We start from the raw sequence: 18056 nt of genomic DNA on the forward strand, positions 1-18056 counted from the left end.
GTTAGACACCTGATGTTAACGCCAGCAAGGGGCGTCAGACATCTTGGAGCTGCAGTTACAGTGACTGTTAGACACCTGATGTTAGGAGCTAACGTGGGTCTTCTCTAAGTGCTGAATGATCGTTCCAGTCCCTCAGTACTGTTTTTATTGATTCATGTGGCATGCGCTTTTTGAGGGTCTTCTATTTTGACATAATTTTTTTTCCAGTTGATTATTATGTATTCATTCATTCATTAATTCAGTGATTCAGTCATTCATTTATTTTTGCTATTTTAATTTTTTCTTTATATTCTTACCATACCACCAACTGGTTTATATTATATAAATCTAGGCTTCATTTTATTTATTTCTCAGTTGTATACTGTCTCAATTATGCAATTATACTAATTGTATAATTTTTTTGAATGTGTTTAATTCAAGTCCTTCTGTACGATAGACACTTGTTAGAATTTGTTGAATGAATTAATATCTTATGGACTTGAGCTTTCTTATATGTTTTAAAACTTTAAAACTCTTTAGCTCTACCAAAAAACCAAACTTGGTATCCACACTTTTTATACTTTCTGCCAGCTCTCTACCTTGTCTTTGTTGATGTTCTATGCTGGTGATTGTTAAGGGAAGGAAAAAGGTGTTATTAATATTTGGTGGATATGTTTGCTTCATCTCTACTCTTAAGAGGTTTAATGAGTCTCATTAGGTGTAAATGTCTTGCTAGTTCTTATTTGCATTTACATAGAGGCCTACTTAAGTTAGTGAATGGCTCACATTGTTTAACAGGTCATCTTGATCTATTTTCTCCTACCTCTTGTCTTAAGCAGGATTGCTTCACAGTGGAGGGAGAAGATTTGAGGCATGATTTTGAACGCTTGCAATTGGCCATGGAAATGGTAGGATTTCTTCCCAAGACACGAAGACAGTGAGTTTTAAAATTTTTATTTCTTTACTGTAGTTTTATATTTCCAGTAATAAACAAAACATGATGTGTTTTTGAGAGGTTTCTCCATCTTAATTCTTTTAAAAACATTTTTTGTTTGACTATTTCATGTGTATATACAGTGTATTTTTATATATCCACCTTCAGCTTCCTCTTCCTATTCCTTCTTCTGTAACCCAATGAGTAGAATTGGTGCTTTTTTGTATTATTATGGTGCCTGCTTGCAACCATCTCCATGAAGAAAGATGACTTTCTTTCCCCAGGTAGCCACCAGTTGCCAGTAACTCTCTGGTAGGGATGAAGCCTCATGAATCCCTCCCTTAGTCATGCCGAGATTATTTTCTGCCTTGATTTTGCAAGTTAAGGTAGATTTTGTGAGTTGGTAAGTTCAGTGACCATGTAATGTCTAGAAGATAGCATTTTGCAGCACTCCTCTCTATTCTTTGGCTCTTGGCTCTGTCTTCTCTGGTGCTTTATGAGCTCTGGGATTCATACAGAACTCAGGACTAGGGCAGAGGACTCAAGTGTCACTCGTTCTCTCTCTCTCTCTTTTGAGACAGGGTTTCTTTGTATAGCCTAGGCGGTTCTGAACTCACTATGCAGACCAGACTGGCCTCAAACTCACAGATCTACCTGCCTCTGCTTCCCTGAGTTCTGGGATTACAGGCATGCGCCACTATGCCCAGCTTAGTTATGTATTTTCTAACACTTTGGCCAGTTATGAGTCTCTGCTTTGATTTCCCCCTGCAAAAAGAATCTTGTTTGACTGTGGTTGAGAACAAGCACTAATCTGTTGGTATAACATAAATGTTTAGAAGACAGTTTGACAAAATAACAGTCCTGGGTCCCTCTACTGGGGCCAAGCCTTTTACAGCCTCTTGGACCTTTGGCCATGGTCACAATTTCGACCATGCATCCTTCCTGTGGAGCAGACCTCAGATCCCACCAGAAAACAGTTGGTTATCTTTGTAACAGTCATGCACTTTCCTTGGTTCTGTTAAACAGTTTTATAAATGGTATCACTATTACCTTAGCCACATTACAATTAGAGCCCCCCCCCCCCTTAACTATATAATCTTTGAGAAGCTGATGAAAGCTAAAATACTTTGGTAAAATGTATGTCCATAAACATTTGCATATGATTTGGGGACTTCATAAACTTCTTGAATCCCAGCCATAGACATAACATAAAATCTACTACTTGTTAAAAAACAGCTTTAAATTTTCTACATCAGTGATGTAGTGTTAAGTCATACATGTCCATATGTAATATGTAATATTACATACATATTTATATGTTTGTAATATTAAAAATTCTTGATAACATAAATGTAGCTCCATGATAGGAGTGCTTGATTTGCAGACACAAGACCATAGACTCAATCCCTAACAGTAGCACTCTCAAAAAACAAACTACAAAGCCTTCATTCATGGCAATATGAACAAAATGAAAATGTAAAAAGTTTTGATCAGGTTGAAGAGATGGCTCATTGGATGAAGTGCTTGGTTGGCAAGCATGAGGGCTGGAGTTCTGATCCTTAGACCCCATATCAGAAAATCCTGGTAGGCATGATTGTCCCTGTGGATGGGAGGTTAAGATGGGGAATCCCTAGAGCGAGCTGGATAATCAAGGTAGCAAAAACAAAGCAAGCTCTTATTCAGCAAGAGCCCTTACCTCAATATATGCCTCAAAGTGGAGAAGCGTTTTCTTAAACCTGTGTATGGCAGAAATGGTGGAGAGTTTTAACACTGGCTGCTCTTCAATTCCCAATACCGTTATCGCCCCTCAACCACCATTTGTAGCTGCTGTTTCTGGGGAATCTGCTGCCCTATTCTGGCCTTTGCAGGTACTACATGAATATGTTGCACAGACATACTTGTGGGCATACATATAAAATGAAAATTTAGATGAAAGACACATGATGTCTCACTTGGGCCTCCATCTTCATTTAGTCACGTGCACATGCACTTTCTATGTGTTCACTCATACACATGCATGTACAACAGCACAGTAACAAAATATACCAAAAAACCGAATTATTTTATTTAAGCAAACTATTTAGAAACTATTTAGAATTAAAGATACAACCTTGTCTTATGAGAGAAATACTTTTCTCATAACTTTTATCTGGTTAGTTTGGAGACAGGGTTTTGTCATTATGTATTGTAGACCGGCATCAAAGATCTGCATGTAAAGGCTGCCTTATCCTCCCCGCTAACTCAAAGTACAAACATGCACTTCTGTATTTAGCTGTTTCAGAACTGTTTTTGAAGGGTTTATGGGATTTATGTTGAAGACTGTGTCATAGTTTGAGTGTGTTAGGAATGAATAACCTCTTGAGTGAAGAGTGTCTACCAGAAGTTGAAAAAGACATGCCTGACCTGTTATGATAGGCCTCTTGAATTCTAAAATTGTTTGCTCAATTCCTTTTATGAGAAGTTGGTTAAAACCAAACAGTATAATGTATAAATGTTCAAACATATGTAATTGGTTATAAAAACTGCAATTCACTGAAAGTTAATATATGAGCTCCCTCAGTTTCTGTTCTATTTTCCCTCGGGATAGCTCATAGGCAGCATGTGACCCTGAACTGAAGCAAGTGTTAGGCTATGTACTGACTGAGTGACCTTAATGTTAAAAGTTAAATTCTGAAATGATCTGAAATTTAAAATATTGTGAATATTGACATGCTGAAAATATTTTAGAATTTGGAGCATTTGCGAATTTTAGATTAGGGATACAAAACAAAGTCATGAACCCATTCTACAATCTGAGAAGCTCTAAAAACTCAAACATTTTTTGTTTATTCATTTTGTATCCCAGCTTTAGCCCCACTCCTTCATTCCCTCCCAGTCCCACTGTACCTCCCTTGTCTCCATGCCCCACTCCAAGTCCTCTGATAGTAGAGGTCCTCCTCCCCTCCCATCTGACCCTAGCCTATTGGGTCTCTTCAGGACTGGCTGCATTGTCTTCCTCTGTGGCCTGGTAAGGATGCTCCCCCCTTCGGGGGAAGTGATCAAAGAGCCAGTCACTGAGTTCATGTCAGAGACAGACTCTCTTCCCCTTACTAAGGCACCCACTTGGACACTGAGCTGTGATGGGCTACATCTGTGCAGGGGTCCTAGGTTATCTCCATGAATGGTCCTTGGTTGGAGTATCAGTCTCAGGAAAGACCCCTTGGGCCCAGATTTTTTGGTTCTGTTTCTCCCTTTGTGGAGCTCCTGTCCTCTCCAGGTCTTTCTATCTCCCCCTTCTTTCATAAGATTCCCTGCACGCTGCCCAAAGTTTGGCTATGATTTTCAGCATCTGCTTTAATAACTTGCTGGGTAGAGTCTTTCAGAGTCTCTCTGTGGTAGGCTCCTGTCCTGTATCCTCCCTCTTCCGATGTCCGTCCCCTTTGTGAGGATTGATCATTTTACCCAGGATCCTCTTTCTTGCTTAGTCTCTTTAGTTGTACAGATTTTAGAATGTTTATCCTATATTGTATGTCTAATATCCACTTATAAGTGAGTATATACCATGTGTGTCTGTGAGTTGGCGGCCAGCCTCGTAAAAAGAGAGTTTCAGGACTGCAAAGGCTACACAGAGAAAACCCTGTCTCAAAAAACAAACAAACAAAGTAAAATGAAAGAGTAGTAAGTGCTCTTAACTTGTGAGCCAGCCATCTCTTAAGCCCTTATTGAAGGGCTGTTTAAAATTTGTGTGTGTGTATATATATACATTCATTTATGTGTATATTTCTTTGTGAGTGTATATACACATGTTTGTGTGCATTTGTATTCAGGGAATCATGAAGAGGCCACTGTATCCTTTAGAACTGGTGTTACAGGCATTTGCAGGAAGCCTGGCTTGTTATGTGGCTGCTGGGTTCCAAACTCATGATCCTATAACAGCCGCTCTTAACCATTGAAGGGCCAGAGTGTTCAGCTGTGTTAAATGTCTGAAATGTCAGCTAACTGGGAGAAGTTTTCTCAGCTAACTGGAAGAAAAGTCCTTGGTAACCTCTGAGTTATATGAGATTGCAGCAGATGTTAAATGGTGGTGAATAGGAATAGCAAAGTGAAAATAAGGAGTTTGAGTTAATATTTCAGTAAACTTGTTTGTAAGTAGGAGAACATGTTGAGTCTATGGTGGTTTATTTAAAATAGGAGAAAATAAACAGTATTTTGATAAAAGTTCTTAAAAATTTAAGTGGGAGGTAGGTAACGAAGACAGTATGATTTCTGAGTTGACTGGGGTGACAGGCTATAGGGTACTAGTGGAAGTGTTAGTTTTAAAATTTGTTTTATATTTTATTTTTATGTGTATATTGGTGCTTTGCCTGCATGAATGTCTGTGTACCAGGTGCATGCCTGGTGCCAGTGGAGGCCAGAAGAGGACCTCAGAACCCCTGGATCTGGAGTTAGAGATGGTTGTGAGCCACTGTGTGGGTCCTGGGAATTGAACTTAGGTCCTCTGGAAGAGTATCCAGTACTCGTAACTACTAAGACGTCTCTCTAGCCTGAGAGATTAATTTTGAAAAGAAGGCATTTTGCAGGAGGGAAGTAGAGCATCCAATTGAAAGTATTTATAGTAAAGACATGGTATTTGCTAGTAAATTCCACCAGCCTTATAATTAAAAGTAATATTTATCAATGGTCCCATAATAAGATGTAGGAAAACATTTAAAAATAAGATTAATTATAAAAAGTCTCCTAGGATACCTGATAAAATATGGATTGTAAGGACTTCCTTTTAGAGATTCCTACTCATTGTTTCTGAAATATTACAAGGCAGAGATATTCCAGACAGAAGAAACATTTAGAAAGGAATCGCTGTTGTGAAACATTACAGCAAATTCAAGAAACTCGAATTTTTACAAGAATTATATAACAAATGCCGTATATTATATGTAGTATTATGTTACTGTAGTATAATGTTACATGTAAATAATTTGATTAATACTTGACATACAGTTAATAGTAAAGTTTAGCTAAAATTAATATTCTTTTGTGAAGATTAAATACCTCATACTTTGTACTGGTTTTGGATTTTGGAGTGAAAAGAGCTTTGAGAATGCACATTGCAAACTTTAATCTGTGCCTTTTATTTTCATAGGATTTTCTCTCTGTTGTCAGCAATACTACATTTGGGTAATATCTCCTATAAAAAGAAGACTTACCGGGATGATTCTATTGATATCTGTAATCCTGAAGTACTGCCTATTGTCTCAGAATTATTAGAAGTGAGTCATTTGTTCTCAGTCCTAAATTTCAGATCCTGGGTAACTTCTCAATTTTATTTTATATATACTTTAACTTGTAAATGGGTTTATTTAGTTAAAAATGGATTTATGTGATACTGTTTTAAAAAAGTGTTTTCAGAAGTTGGCATCCTCTTACCTCCCTGCCTTACCTGTGAGTGTGCCAGGACCCTTAGGTCTTTGTTTTCTCCCTTTCCCCGACACATATAATTCCTTAGTGGAACATTTCCACTCCAGCTTGTGTAATGTCCTGGGCTTGTGCTAATGTTGCTCTTTCCAGTTTGAGATTTCTCAATAAAATTGTGGTTAGATGATATTATTTGAAGATGGGGTGCCTTGACGAGTAGTGAAAAGAGGTGCAACTTTAAAATTTTTCTCTTAATGGCTTGAGGAGGTCCATGTCTTTTTACACATCAGGCTGTGTTCCACTGTTTTTCCCGGAGTTAGGGTATGTCATAATTTCCAGCTAACTCTTTATCTTACCAGATTTACCCCATCGGATTGGTGTTGCTTCTTTTAGGCTGTTTCATCTGAAAGATGAAGAGAATATATGAGTGTATTTTAACTGTGTACAGACAAAAAAATTTTAATGTAAACATTTGTATTTATATAAACTAATGATTTTTATACCAATGTCTGCAAATTTTCCGTACTGTTGTTCAAATTTTTCCTCTTACATATCTGTAAGCTCCCACTCCAACAGGGAGAAACATTCCTTTTCATCCTCTGCCACCCATATACTTCTCATTGACAAGATTCATTTTATAACATTATTCAAATTAACCCTTGTTTCCTTGTGGAAAATGATTTTAAATTAGTGGATAATTCTTACAAGTGTTCCTTTTTGGCTTTAGTTGTAGATTGCATTTGTTTTCAGCGTTGTTTAGCTGTTTAGTTTTTCTTAATTGAGATTATTGATATCAATACCTTCCTTCATTGAGGTTATTTCATAGATTATATAACTAGACTCTTTCATCATGGCCTATACTCCTATTGGAATCTCTTACTGCCTTTAGTATTTTAAAAAATTTGTATATTGTAGGGTTCACTCTTTGCACTGAGTGGGTTTTGACAAATGTATGAAGTCATGTGTCCACAGTAATAACCTTGTACAGAACCTTTTTACTGCTCCAGAACTCATCTTCATATTAATTTTTATTTTCCACATGTACTATAATTGTAATTATAGAGTTAGTAGTATTTCTAGATTGACTTATTTTACTTGGTAGCATGCATTTAAGATGCATCTTTCTAGGTCAAACCAGTGGTTGTGCACACCTTTAATTTCAGCACTTGGGAGACAGAAGCAGGTGGGTCTCTGTGGGTTCAAGGCCAGCTTGGTCTATGTATCGAGTTCTAGGACAAGCAGGACAACATAGAGAGACCCTGTGTCAAAAACAAACAAACGCATTCTTTTGCTTCTGGATAATACTTAACAGTGTGTGTGTGTGCACTTGGGCTGTTTACCCACTTGTGGATTGAAGCCCAGCATCTCACTTGTTTCTGGTTTGGTGCAGGTAGGGATAGCTTGATGTGCTTTCTTTCTTTCTTTTTTTTTTTTTTTTTTTTTTGTAAGATTTATTTTATTTATTTATTACTTATATACTAGAAGAGGGTGCCAGATCTCATTATAGATGGTTGTGAGCCACCGTGTGGTTGCTGGGAATTGAACTCAGGACCACTGAAAGAGCAGCCAGTGCTCTTAACCTCTGAGCCATCTCTCCAGTCCTTAATGTGCTTTTTTAAAATTTAAAATTTAAAATTTAAAATTTAAAATAATATCTTTCACATCTTGGTTCATGTGCCCCTTCACTAGAAGTCTAAATTCATTGTGTATAGAACCAGTTACTTCTCCTTGGCATAATTTAGGTTAGTTTTTAAAGAAAAACATTATTACTATTATGTGTCCATTATAAAGCTACAGTGCCAGGTGAGAGAATTCGATGCCTCTTTTTCATATACCTAACTGCAGAGTTTATTTTTCTTTATATATGACTGGTCATTGCTTTTTACCTTCTGTGAAATGATACTGTGACAGAAGAGGATGGAAAAGGAGTGCCTTTAACTGGAACTACTATTCCACTTATTGGAATACATTTTTACCAAGATGTAGACTGTTGAATCTGTATCTGTAATTTTGAAAGTCATAGTTGAGATTTCAGTCAGGCATTTCAGGTAATATTTAGTCAACCATCCATTATAATAAATTAGGACATTGTGCCTTGTGGTCTTATTTTAAACCTAGATATAAGTACCAAGGATTTTAGTCTTAATTTAGTCTTAATCCTCCCTACCACCCGCAAGACAGGGTTTCTCCGTGTAGCTTTGGCTTTCCTGGACTCCCTTTGTAGACCAGACTGAAATCACAGAAATCTGCCTTTCTCTGCCTCCCTGAGTGGTGGGAACACAAGCACGAGTATCTGAGTTTGCACCCACACACCCAAGTAAAATCTGGTCTGATTGTGCATCTGTAACCGTAGAACTGGAAGGGTGAGTGTGAGGGAGGATGGCAGGAAAGGCAAATACCCTGAGCTTACTGACCAGTCAGTAAGCTTCGGTTAAACGACAGACCCTTTACCTGGAAAAATAAGGTAGATTTGGGCATGGTGGCTGTGTCTTAAATCCCAGTACTCAGGAGGAAGAGGCAGATGGATCTCTGTGAGTTCAAGGCCAGTCTGGTCTACATAGTTCCAGGACAGCCAGGGCTGCACAGAGAGATCCTGTCTCAGAAAACAAAAACAAAACAAAATATGGGAAGAAATAAACAGATTCCTTACATTGATTCCACAGCACCTGTGTACATGTACCCGAGCATACACAAACTGTGCACACATACAGATGCAGACGTCAGTTTTTTGGTACTGAAGATTCTTTTATTTTATGTGTGGAAGTGTTTTGCTTGAATGTATGTATGTGTACCACCGGATGCCCAGGAAGGTTACAAGAGGATGTCAAATTCTCTGGAACTAGAATTACAATGTTTGTGAGCCACTATATTGGTAATGGAACTGAAACTAGATCATCTGCAAGAACAAGTTTTCCTGACCACTGAACCATTTTTCCACTCCCCATTTTTTTTTTTTTTTATAATTCATTTAGGTGTTGATGGTACATACCTGGAACCTCTATACTCAAAAGGTTGAGGCAGAAAGTTCACTATGAGTTTGATGCTGGCCTGGGCTATAGAGTGAGACTCTATCACAAATAAACATATTATTTACTTCTTGGGTAAGAGTAAAAACAAAGAAAGGAGCATCTTTATCTGAAAGTTTAATGCTCGAGTATAAAAATAAATTTCTAGAGCACAATATTCCCTAGGAGTATTCCTCAAATTCAAGGAGTGCTATTATCTTTTAGTCCGTGTTCTTTATATTGTGAAATCTAGATGTGTATGTGTGTGTGATGTGTATGATGCTGGTGAGAATCCATGATCTTTCACATGCCAGGCAAGTTCTATTGTAGAGTTAAACACTTACTTGGAAGCATTTGAAAAAAAAAAAAAACAAAAAACAAAACAACAAAACAATTGGTATACCTTTTTTTTTTTCTGTTTTAGGTGGAGGAATTATGGTTAGTGTTATGCGTAAATTCCACTTTATTATTAAGATAATGTATATTTTCTTTGCATTTCTTTATATTCATTGCATTATGACTTTTATTAAAAATTTTCTTTACTTAGCTTTTCAATATAGTAATTCTCTGTCATAAACTTTATATATTGAATATAACTTTCTGCTTTATAGGTTAAAGAAGAGATGCTATTTGAAGCATTAGTTACAAGGAAGACAGTGACAGTGGGAGAAAAGCTTATTTTACCATATAAGCTGGCAGAGGTATGATTTTCTTGAAAATAAAAATATTTTGAATATTCTAAGATACAAGTTTTTTTTATTTTATTTTTTTTCTTATCAGTTACATTTTATTAACTCTGTATCCCAGCTGTGTCCCGTTCCCTCATTCCCTCCCAAACCCACCTTCCCTCCCTTATCTCCACCATGCCCCTTTCCAAGTCCACTGATGGGGGGACCTCCTCCCCATTCATCCGATCCTGTTTTATCAGGTATCTTCAGGACTGGCTGCAAAGCCCTCCTCTGTGGCCTAACAGGACTGCTCCTTCCTTGGGGGGTGGGGAGGTCAAAGAGCCAGCCATTGAGTTCCTGTTAGAAATAGTCTAAGATATAGGGTTTGTAGGGGTTTCTTCCTTTCCTTTTTCTTTTCAAAATGAAGATGATAGTAGGCAAAATATGTTAATTGAGATATTTTCTAGGAAAGATTATAAATTTGTCATAGATTTGGAAGCTTAAAATTCAGTATGGTTTTGTATTTATTTATTTTAATATTAAAATATAATAAGATAACACAAAAATTGTCACATGGAAGTTGGACATGACAAGCCAGCAGAAGGAAAGAAGCCCCAGAGAAGGCATAAAAATCAGAGAGCCACTCGTTTTCACGCTCAGGAATCTCATAAAAAACACTAAACTGAGAGCCATAGAGGACCTGGGGCAGGCCCTGTGCCTGCTGCTTCAGTCTTGTGAGTTCGTGTGAGTTTATTTAGAGGGTCTTGTTTTCTTGTTGTTTTCCATCATCTCTGGCTCTTACACTCTTTCTGCCTCCTCTTCCAAGGGGTTTCCTGAGCTCTGAGGGGAGGGATTTTATAGAGACATCCCATTTAGGCTGATTGTTCCATGTCTGGCTGTGGGCCATCTGTATTTGCTCGAATTGTAGAAGGAAGCTCTGAGGATGTCTGAACAAGGAGTCATTTTATCACTGTGTTTTTGTTTGTTTGTTGTGATGTTTTAGATCAGTGTATTTGATTTTACCCTAGGTCCCTGGGCTTTATACCCTCTGGTTCTTGGTCACTCAAGCAGGGTCAGGTTTGGGTTCCATCTGGTGGTGTGGGCCTTAAGTCAAATCAGATATTGGTTGCCTACTCCCACAAGCTTTGTGCCATCATTGCCCTAGCATATCTTGTAGGCAGGGTCGCATTATAGATCAGAGGGTTTATGACTAGCTTAGTATTTACATACAAACTCCTTTGGTGATGTCCAGAGTACCTTTCTGTACCAGAGGCTCAGTGTGGTTTTAAATAGTAAGCTTTTATTTTTCTTCAAGGATCTTAAAAAAATATTATATGTATGGGTGTTTTTCTGCATTTCTGCCTTTGTGCCATATGTGTGCAGTGCCCATGCAGGCAAAGGTTAGGGTCACTTGTGAGCTGCCATGTGGGTATTGAGAATTGAGCCCAAGTCTAGACAGATTGTCTAGAAGTGCTCTTAAACCCTGAACAGTCTTTCCAGCCCCTCTTCAAGGGTTTTAGTCTTTTGTTTGTCTTTCCAGTCCATTGAACTCTGGACCTTGTATGTATTAGATAAGTATTCTACCACAGAACTAAGTCCACAGCCCCTCCTCATTATTCTATTTCATTTTAATATTGTAGGGCAAACAGATGATAGAGTTATATAAATAAAAGCAGAATTGCAACCTGTTGATTATTTCTTCTTGAATAGTTTTCTTTAGTCATTTGCTGCTTATAATACTTTGCCTTTTTATTTATTTATTTATTTTGAGAAAGGTTTGTGTGTTTGTGTGTATGTGTGTGTGTGTGTGTGTGCGTAGTCCTCACTGTCATGGAACTCACTTTGTAGACCAGGCTGGCCTTGAACTCAGAGATCCATCTGCCTCTGCTTCTGCCTCCTGAGTGTTGTGATTAAAGGCGTGTGTCACCACCACCCAGCTTAATATTTTCTTTACCAGTGTTTTTAACAAAAGATACAATTTTAATTATGTGTTACCTTTAAATTAGCTTTTAATCTTTGTTTTATTTTTTCATAATATTTTTTGATTATTTTGTTGTTTAATAAGTACTTGAAAATTCTCATCCAGATGTGGTGACACGTGTCTTTAATCCCAGCACTGGGAAGGCAGAGGTGGGCGGATCTGTGTCTATAGATGTCTGTGCTATAGTCTAATTATTTTATTGATTTGCCTGCTGCACACAGCTAGAGTGAGTTCAGAAACAGGGATTGACAGGTAGTCTTCACTCCTATTTCCTCATCACTTGAAAACAGATGTTAATAGAAACAGCAGAACATTATTAGCATTTATATTCTTTTAAGTGGCAGGACTCAATTTTTGTAAACCAAAGTCTCTCTCTCTTTCTCTTCTCTCTTTCTCTTTCCCCCATCTCTTCATTCTGTGCTAAAGCTCATGACAAATCTGGTCATGATTCAAAATCTTTTTTTTTTTTTTTTTTTTTTTTATGATGATTCAAATTCTTTAGTGCTGGGATTTACAGGTTTGAGCCACTAGGCCTGGCTTTAAACTCTTCTATAAATGAGATTTTTCTTTAATTAATAGCATCTCCTGCACCTTTGTTTCCATGTGTATTTGCATGCATTTGTATTTTTTAAACTTTAATTTTTCTTTTTTCTTTTAAGTAGAGTCTCTCAGTGAAACCTATTGCTTTCCAGGTAGCCAGCTTGCTAGGCACATCCCCATCTTCTCTTCTGCGTGGAGCTACATGCAGGCTGAAATGCCCACCCCAGACAGATTTAGAGGGCTTGGATTGTACCAAGAAAATAGTGAGCTGAGAGAAAATGTAAATTTCATAATTCCCTAATTAAGAGATTGTTACTATTTGTTGGGATGAAGCAGTTCTTGGGTAACACACTGAGGATAGATAGTAGATCATTTTGGCATTTTTATGTCTATGTTTTAAGAGTGTATGAAGGAATTTACAAATGCTAATATCTTTTTTGTGCCACCAAATTTCTTTCTTTCTTTTCTTTCTGAGACAGTCCTAGCTGTGTAGTCCTAGCTTTCCTGGAACTTGCTCTGTACTCCAGGCTGGCCTTGAACTTAGAGATTTACCTGCCTCTGCCTTCCGAGTGCTGGGATTAAAGATGCATGCCATCACTGCCCAGCTTCAGATTTCTTTCTTAACCTAGAATAATCACTGATATCATAGTTGGTCATTTGTTTACCACCTTTACCTGAGAGAAAATATGCCCCCATTGTCAGTAAAAATGCTTTGAATTGAGCGATTCATACATTGTTTTTGTTTCATGGCAATTTGTTCCTAGATCCCTGAGTTGGACTAAATTAATGAATACTTATAGAAAACTTTCATTATTGGCTATTTAAATTGACAGAAAAACTAGTTTCTAATTTAAAAATAGTTTTTTTTTTCTGAAAAAAAAAAAAAAAGTAACAGTTCTTGTTATTGTATCTTAGTGAAATTATTACTCTTAGCAGATCATGGTGGTGCATGCCTTTAGTCCCAGCACTCAGGGAGGTAGAGGCAGGCCAATTGATGTGAGTTTGAGGCCAGCCTAATCTACAAAGTGAGTCCAGGCCAAGGCTAAATAGAGAAACCCTGTCTTGAAAAAACAAAAGCAAAACCAAAAAACAAACAAAAAAATCCCTTCTTAGCATTCTTCTTTGCACTCATAATTCTCTTTGTGTTTTGTAGGCTGTGACAGTGAGAAACTCCATGGCTAAGTCTTTATATAGTGCTCTGTTTGACTGGATAGTGTTTCGCATTAATCATGCGCTTCTGAACAGTAAAGATGTGGAACACGAAACTAAGGTAAAGATCTGTTGTGTTATACTTTACCTGAGAACTGTTTATGAACTGGTGAGTATTTGAATCTGTAGGAGGTACTGTGCAGATTTTAGAGATGAAGTTTGATGCATACTGCAGATATTTTTTCTCTTAGTTACTTTTTAAATATTCATGCCGTTTTTTTCCATTTCTGCCATTCTTTTATAATTTTTCAGTTATGTATTAACTTATGTAGAAAGGCTTCTTCTAGTCCTAATTTATAAAGTATTTAGTATTGTACTTTTAGAATTTTTTGTCAAGTTGGAACTTTTGTTTTGTTTTATTTTTTCTGGATTTTGTTTTGTTTTGTTTGTTGAGACAGGCTCTCTGTATATAGGCTTGGATGTCCTGGAACTCATTATGTAGGCCAGACTGGGGTTGAACTAACAGATTCACTTGCTTTTGCCTCTTCAGTGCTGGGATTAAAGGGGTGTGTCATCATGCCCTGCATTTTGCTTGTTTGTTCATATTTTTAAGACAGGATATTGCAGTTTAGGTATGACCTAACCATTCTCCTTCTTTCACTTGGAATTAAAGATGCATGCCACCACACCCACCCTTGGACTTTACTTCTGTGACAGATTATATACATATAGCTTTAATAATTTCAGATTAATTTTTATTCTTAATAGCCGTTATGGCCCAGTTTACTTAATCTGATTAAAAATGTTATCTTTAAGATAACAGGGGACTAGGGAAAGGGCATGGAGGGAGAAGAGGAAGAGTAGGCGGGACTGAGAGGAGACAAGAGAGGGTTGCAGTGGGGATACAAAGTGAATAAAATGTAACAAATAAATATATAAATAAAATTTTAAAAAGTTATCTTTATTGTTTAATCCTACTGACTCAAAATATTTTTATATTTTATATTTCAAGTAATTTCATAATTATAAAATTAAATCTCAAACATATTATTAAATGAACTTTTTTGTGAAGGACATTATTTCATTTTATTCTATATGTCTAGCTTTTTTTTTTAGGTACTATAATTATGTAAAACCCTCTTGATACAGTTTTCAAAACATCTTTTATGTTCATCATATTAATTTGTTGACTGTGTCTGTTAGCACCAGTGGAGAAATTTTCTCATTTAATCAAGAGTTTTATGTTTATGTTAGAATGAGATTGAGCTTGGGGTTGCGGTGCATTCTTGTCATCCCAGCACTCAAGAGGCTAATATAGGAAGATTAGGCAAAGACCCATTTTCAAAGAGGGGCTTGGGAAGTAGGCGGAAAGAGGGAATGGTTCATTAGGTATTGTAAATAGCTGGCTAGAGTAACTTAACAACACTTTATCTGGTTCACTTTGTGAGGGTACAGCCCTCCATTGTGGGTAAGTAATGCTAGTAAGATCTTGAGGTAGCTCTCGTGTCTGCAGAAGGAGATAGATTATGGTGTTCAGTTCTCTCATCATTGTGTTCAGCCTGAGACATCACCCTTGTTCTCCCCTATTCCAGCCGATTGAATAATGCTGCCCACAGTCAAGAGGTTTTTTCTACCTCATTTAAACTCTCTGGAAATGTCTCAGACAGTTCCTGAGAGCTGTCTCTTAGGAGGGTCTAGATTCTGTGAAATTGTCAATGAATATTAATAATCAAACTTACATGTTAGAGTTACATGTTAGAGTTGAATTGGAGTCATTCATAGTAAGGTGTTACAAAGATAATTCTTAGAAGTCAAATATCCAAAAAGAGAAGAGAAGACATTTATGTCCTCTACAGCAGACACTAACCATGAGGAAATTAGTTTTTGGGTTTTTTTTTTGTTTTGTTTTGTTTTGGGCCTGGGTTGCTGGGGTGGGGTATTATTATCTTTTAGAACTAATGAAGGTTTAAAATAAACATTATTTATCAATTTTTTTGTCTATTAATTTATTTGTTTATCTACCTACCTATCAATTTACTTATTTGTTTATTTTGTGTTTGTGTCTATCTGGAGGTGAGAGGAACACGTCTATGAGTCAGTTTTCCTCTTCCAGTAGGTGGATTCTACAATAGAATTCAGCTTGTTAGGTTTGGTGCCAACCTCCTTTACCTGCTGAGCTATCTTGTGTACCTGCTAATTTAGTACTGATAACAAAATTGTTCATGGTTAAGATCAAATTAAGAAGAGTTACATAGTTTTCTTGTTATCTTACTAATCTTTCACTTAGGTAAGATTTTCTTATACCTATGCTTCTGTTCCCCTCTTTGGACTTAAGAACATTTGAGTTTAGGGATTTTTTTGCTTTCTCAAATTAAGATAATAGTTCACTCACCCTGCACTTTGTATAAATACTGTAATGCAGAAGTTACATATGTTTAAGTTTGTATTTTTTAATTTTAATTTTTATTAATTACATTTTATTCACTTTGTATCCACCTTGTAGCTCCCACTCTCCTCCCCTCCCAATCCCACCCTCCTTCCCCCTTCTCCACCCATGCCCCTCTCCCAATCCACCGATAGGGGAGGTCTTCCTTCCCTTTCATCTGATCCTTGTCATCAGTTCTCATCAGGACTGGCTGCATTGTCTTCCTCTATGGCCTGATAAGGCTACTGCTCCCTTAGGAAGAGGTGATCAAAGAGCAGGCCAATCAGTTCATGTCAGAGACTGCCCCTGTGCCCCTTTCTAGGGAACCCACTTGGACACTGAACCTCCATGGGCTACATCTGTGCAGGGGTTCTAGATTATCTCCATGAATGCTCCTTGGTTGGAGTGTCAATCTCAGAAAAGACCCCTTGCCCAGATTTTTTGGTTCTGTTGCTTTTCTTGTGGAGCTCCTGTTCTTTCCAGGTCTTTCTATTTCCTACTTCTTTCATAAGATTCCATGCACTCTGCCCAAAGGTTGGCCATAAGTCTCAACATCTACTTTGATACCCTGCAGGGTAGAGCCTTTCAGAGGCCCTCTGTTGCAGACCCCTGTCTTGTTCCCTGTTTTCTCCTTCTTTGAATGTCCATCCTCTTTGCCTTTCTGAATGGGGATTGAGCATCTTAGCCAGAGTCCTCCTTCTTGATTAGTTTCTTTAGGTGTACAGATTTTAGTAAGTTTATCCTGTATTACATGTCTGATATCCACTTATGAGTGAGTATATATCCTGTGTGTCTTTCTGCTTCTGGGATACCTCACTCAGGATGATCTTTTCCAGTTCCTACTATTTACCTGCAAATTGATTTCCTTATTTTTTTTTTGTGTGTGTGTTTTTATTTAAAAAATTAATTACACTTTATTCACTTTGTATCCCCCCGTGGTTCTCTCCCTCCTCCCGTACCAATCTCTTCCTTTCTCCACCCTCTGCATGCATGCCCCTCCCCAAGTCCACTGATAGGGGAGGTCTTCTTTTCCTTTCTTCTGATCCTAGTCAAGTAGGTCTCATCAGGAGGGGCTGTATTGTCTTCTTCTGTGGTCTGGTAATGCTGCTTCCCCCTCAGGGGGAGGTAATTAAAAAGCAGGCCAATCAATTCATGTCAGAGACAGTCCCTGTTCCTGCTACAATGGAACCCACTTGGATACTGAACTGCCATTGGCTACATCTGTGCAGGGGTCTTAGGTTATCTCCATGCATAGTCCTTGGTTGGAATATCAGTCTCAGGAAAGACCCCTGTGCTTAGATTTTTTGGTTCTGTTGCTCTCCTTGTGGAGTTGATTTCCTTGTTTTTTTATTGCTGAGTAATATTCCATTGTATAGATGTACCACATTTTCTGTATCCCTTCCTCAGTTGAGGGACATCTGGGTTGTTTCCAGCTCTTGGCTATGACAAATAAAGCTGCTACAAACATAGTTGAGCTAATGTTCTTTTGGTATACTTGAGACTCTTCTGGGTATATGACTAGGAGTTACGGTATAGCTGGATCTTGAAGAAGCACTATTCCTAATTATCTGAGAAAGCGCCAGATTGATTTCCAAAGTGGTTGTACAAGTTTACATTCCCACCAGCAATGGAGGAGGGTTCCCCTTACTCCACATCCTCTCCAGCATGTGTTGTCACTTGAGTTTTTGATCTTAGCCATTCTGATGGGTGTAAGGTGAAATCTCAGCATTGTTTTGATTTGCATTTTCCTGATGACTAAGGACATTGAGCATTTCTTTAAGTGTTTCTCTGCCATTTGATATTCCTCTATTGAGAATTCTCTGTTTAGCTCTGTATCCCATTTTTTAATTGGATTAACTGATCTGTTGCTGTTTAACTTCCTCCTCCTCCTCCTCCTCCTCCTCCTCTTTCTTCTTCTTCTTCTTCTTCTTCTTCTCCTTCTTCTTCTTCTTCTTCTTCTTCTTCTTCTTCTTCTTCTTCTTCT

The 18056-nt window shown here is 37.6% G+C and overlaps 1 protein-coding gene across 3 annotated transcripts in view; it reads left to right on the forward strand.

Moving 5' to 3' along the window:
- Positions 1–18056, forward strand: part of Myo9a (myosin IXA) — a 196257-nt gene that overhangs the window by 61549 nt on the left and 116652 nt on the right. For all 3 annotated transcript variants that reach the window (XM_055621828.1, XM_055621830.1, XM_055621829.1), the window contains 4 exons: positions 819–916; positions 6033–6159; positions 9921–10010; positions 13652–13768. In XM_055621828.1, coding sequence (XP_055477803.1) covers positions 819–916; positions 6033–6159; positions 9921–10010; positions 13652–13768 — 432 coding nt within the window. The remainder of the gene's footprint in view (positions 1–818; positions 917–6032; positions 6160–9920; positions 10011–13651; positions 13769–18056) is intronic.

This window comes from Psammomys obesus, unplaced genomic scaffold, assembly GCF_907164565.1.
Source record: "Psammomys obesus unplaced genomic scaffold, mPsaObe1.curated_primary_1811, whole genome shotgun sequence".
Taxonomy (NCBI): domain Eukaryota; kingdom Metazoa; phylum Chordata; class Mammalia; order Rodentia; family Muridae; genus Psammomys; species Psammomys obesus.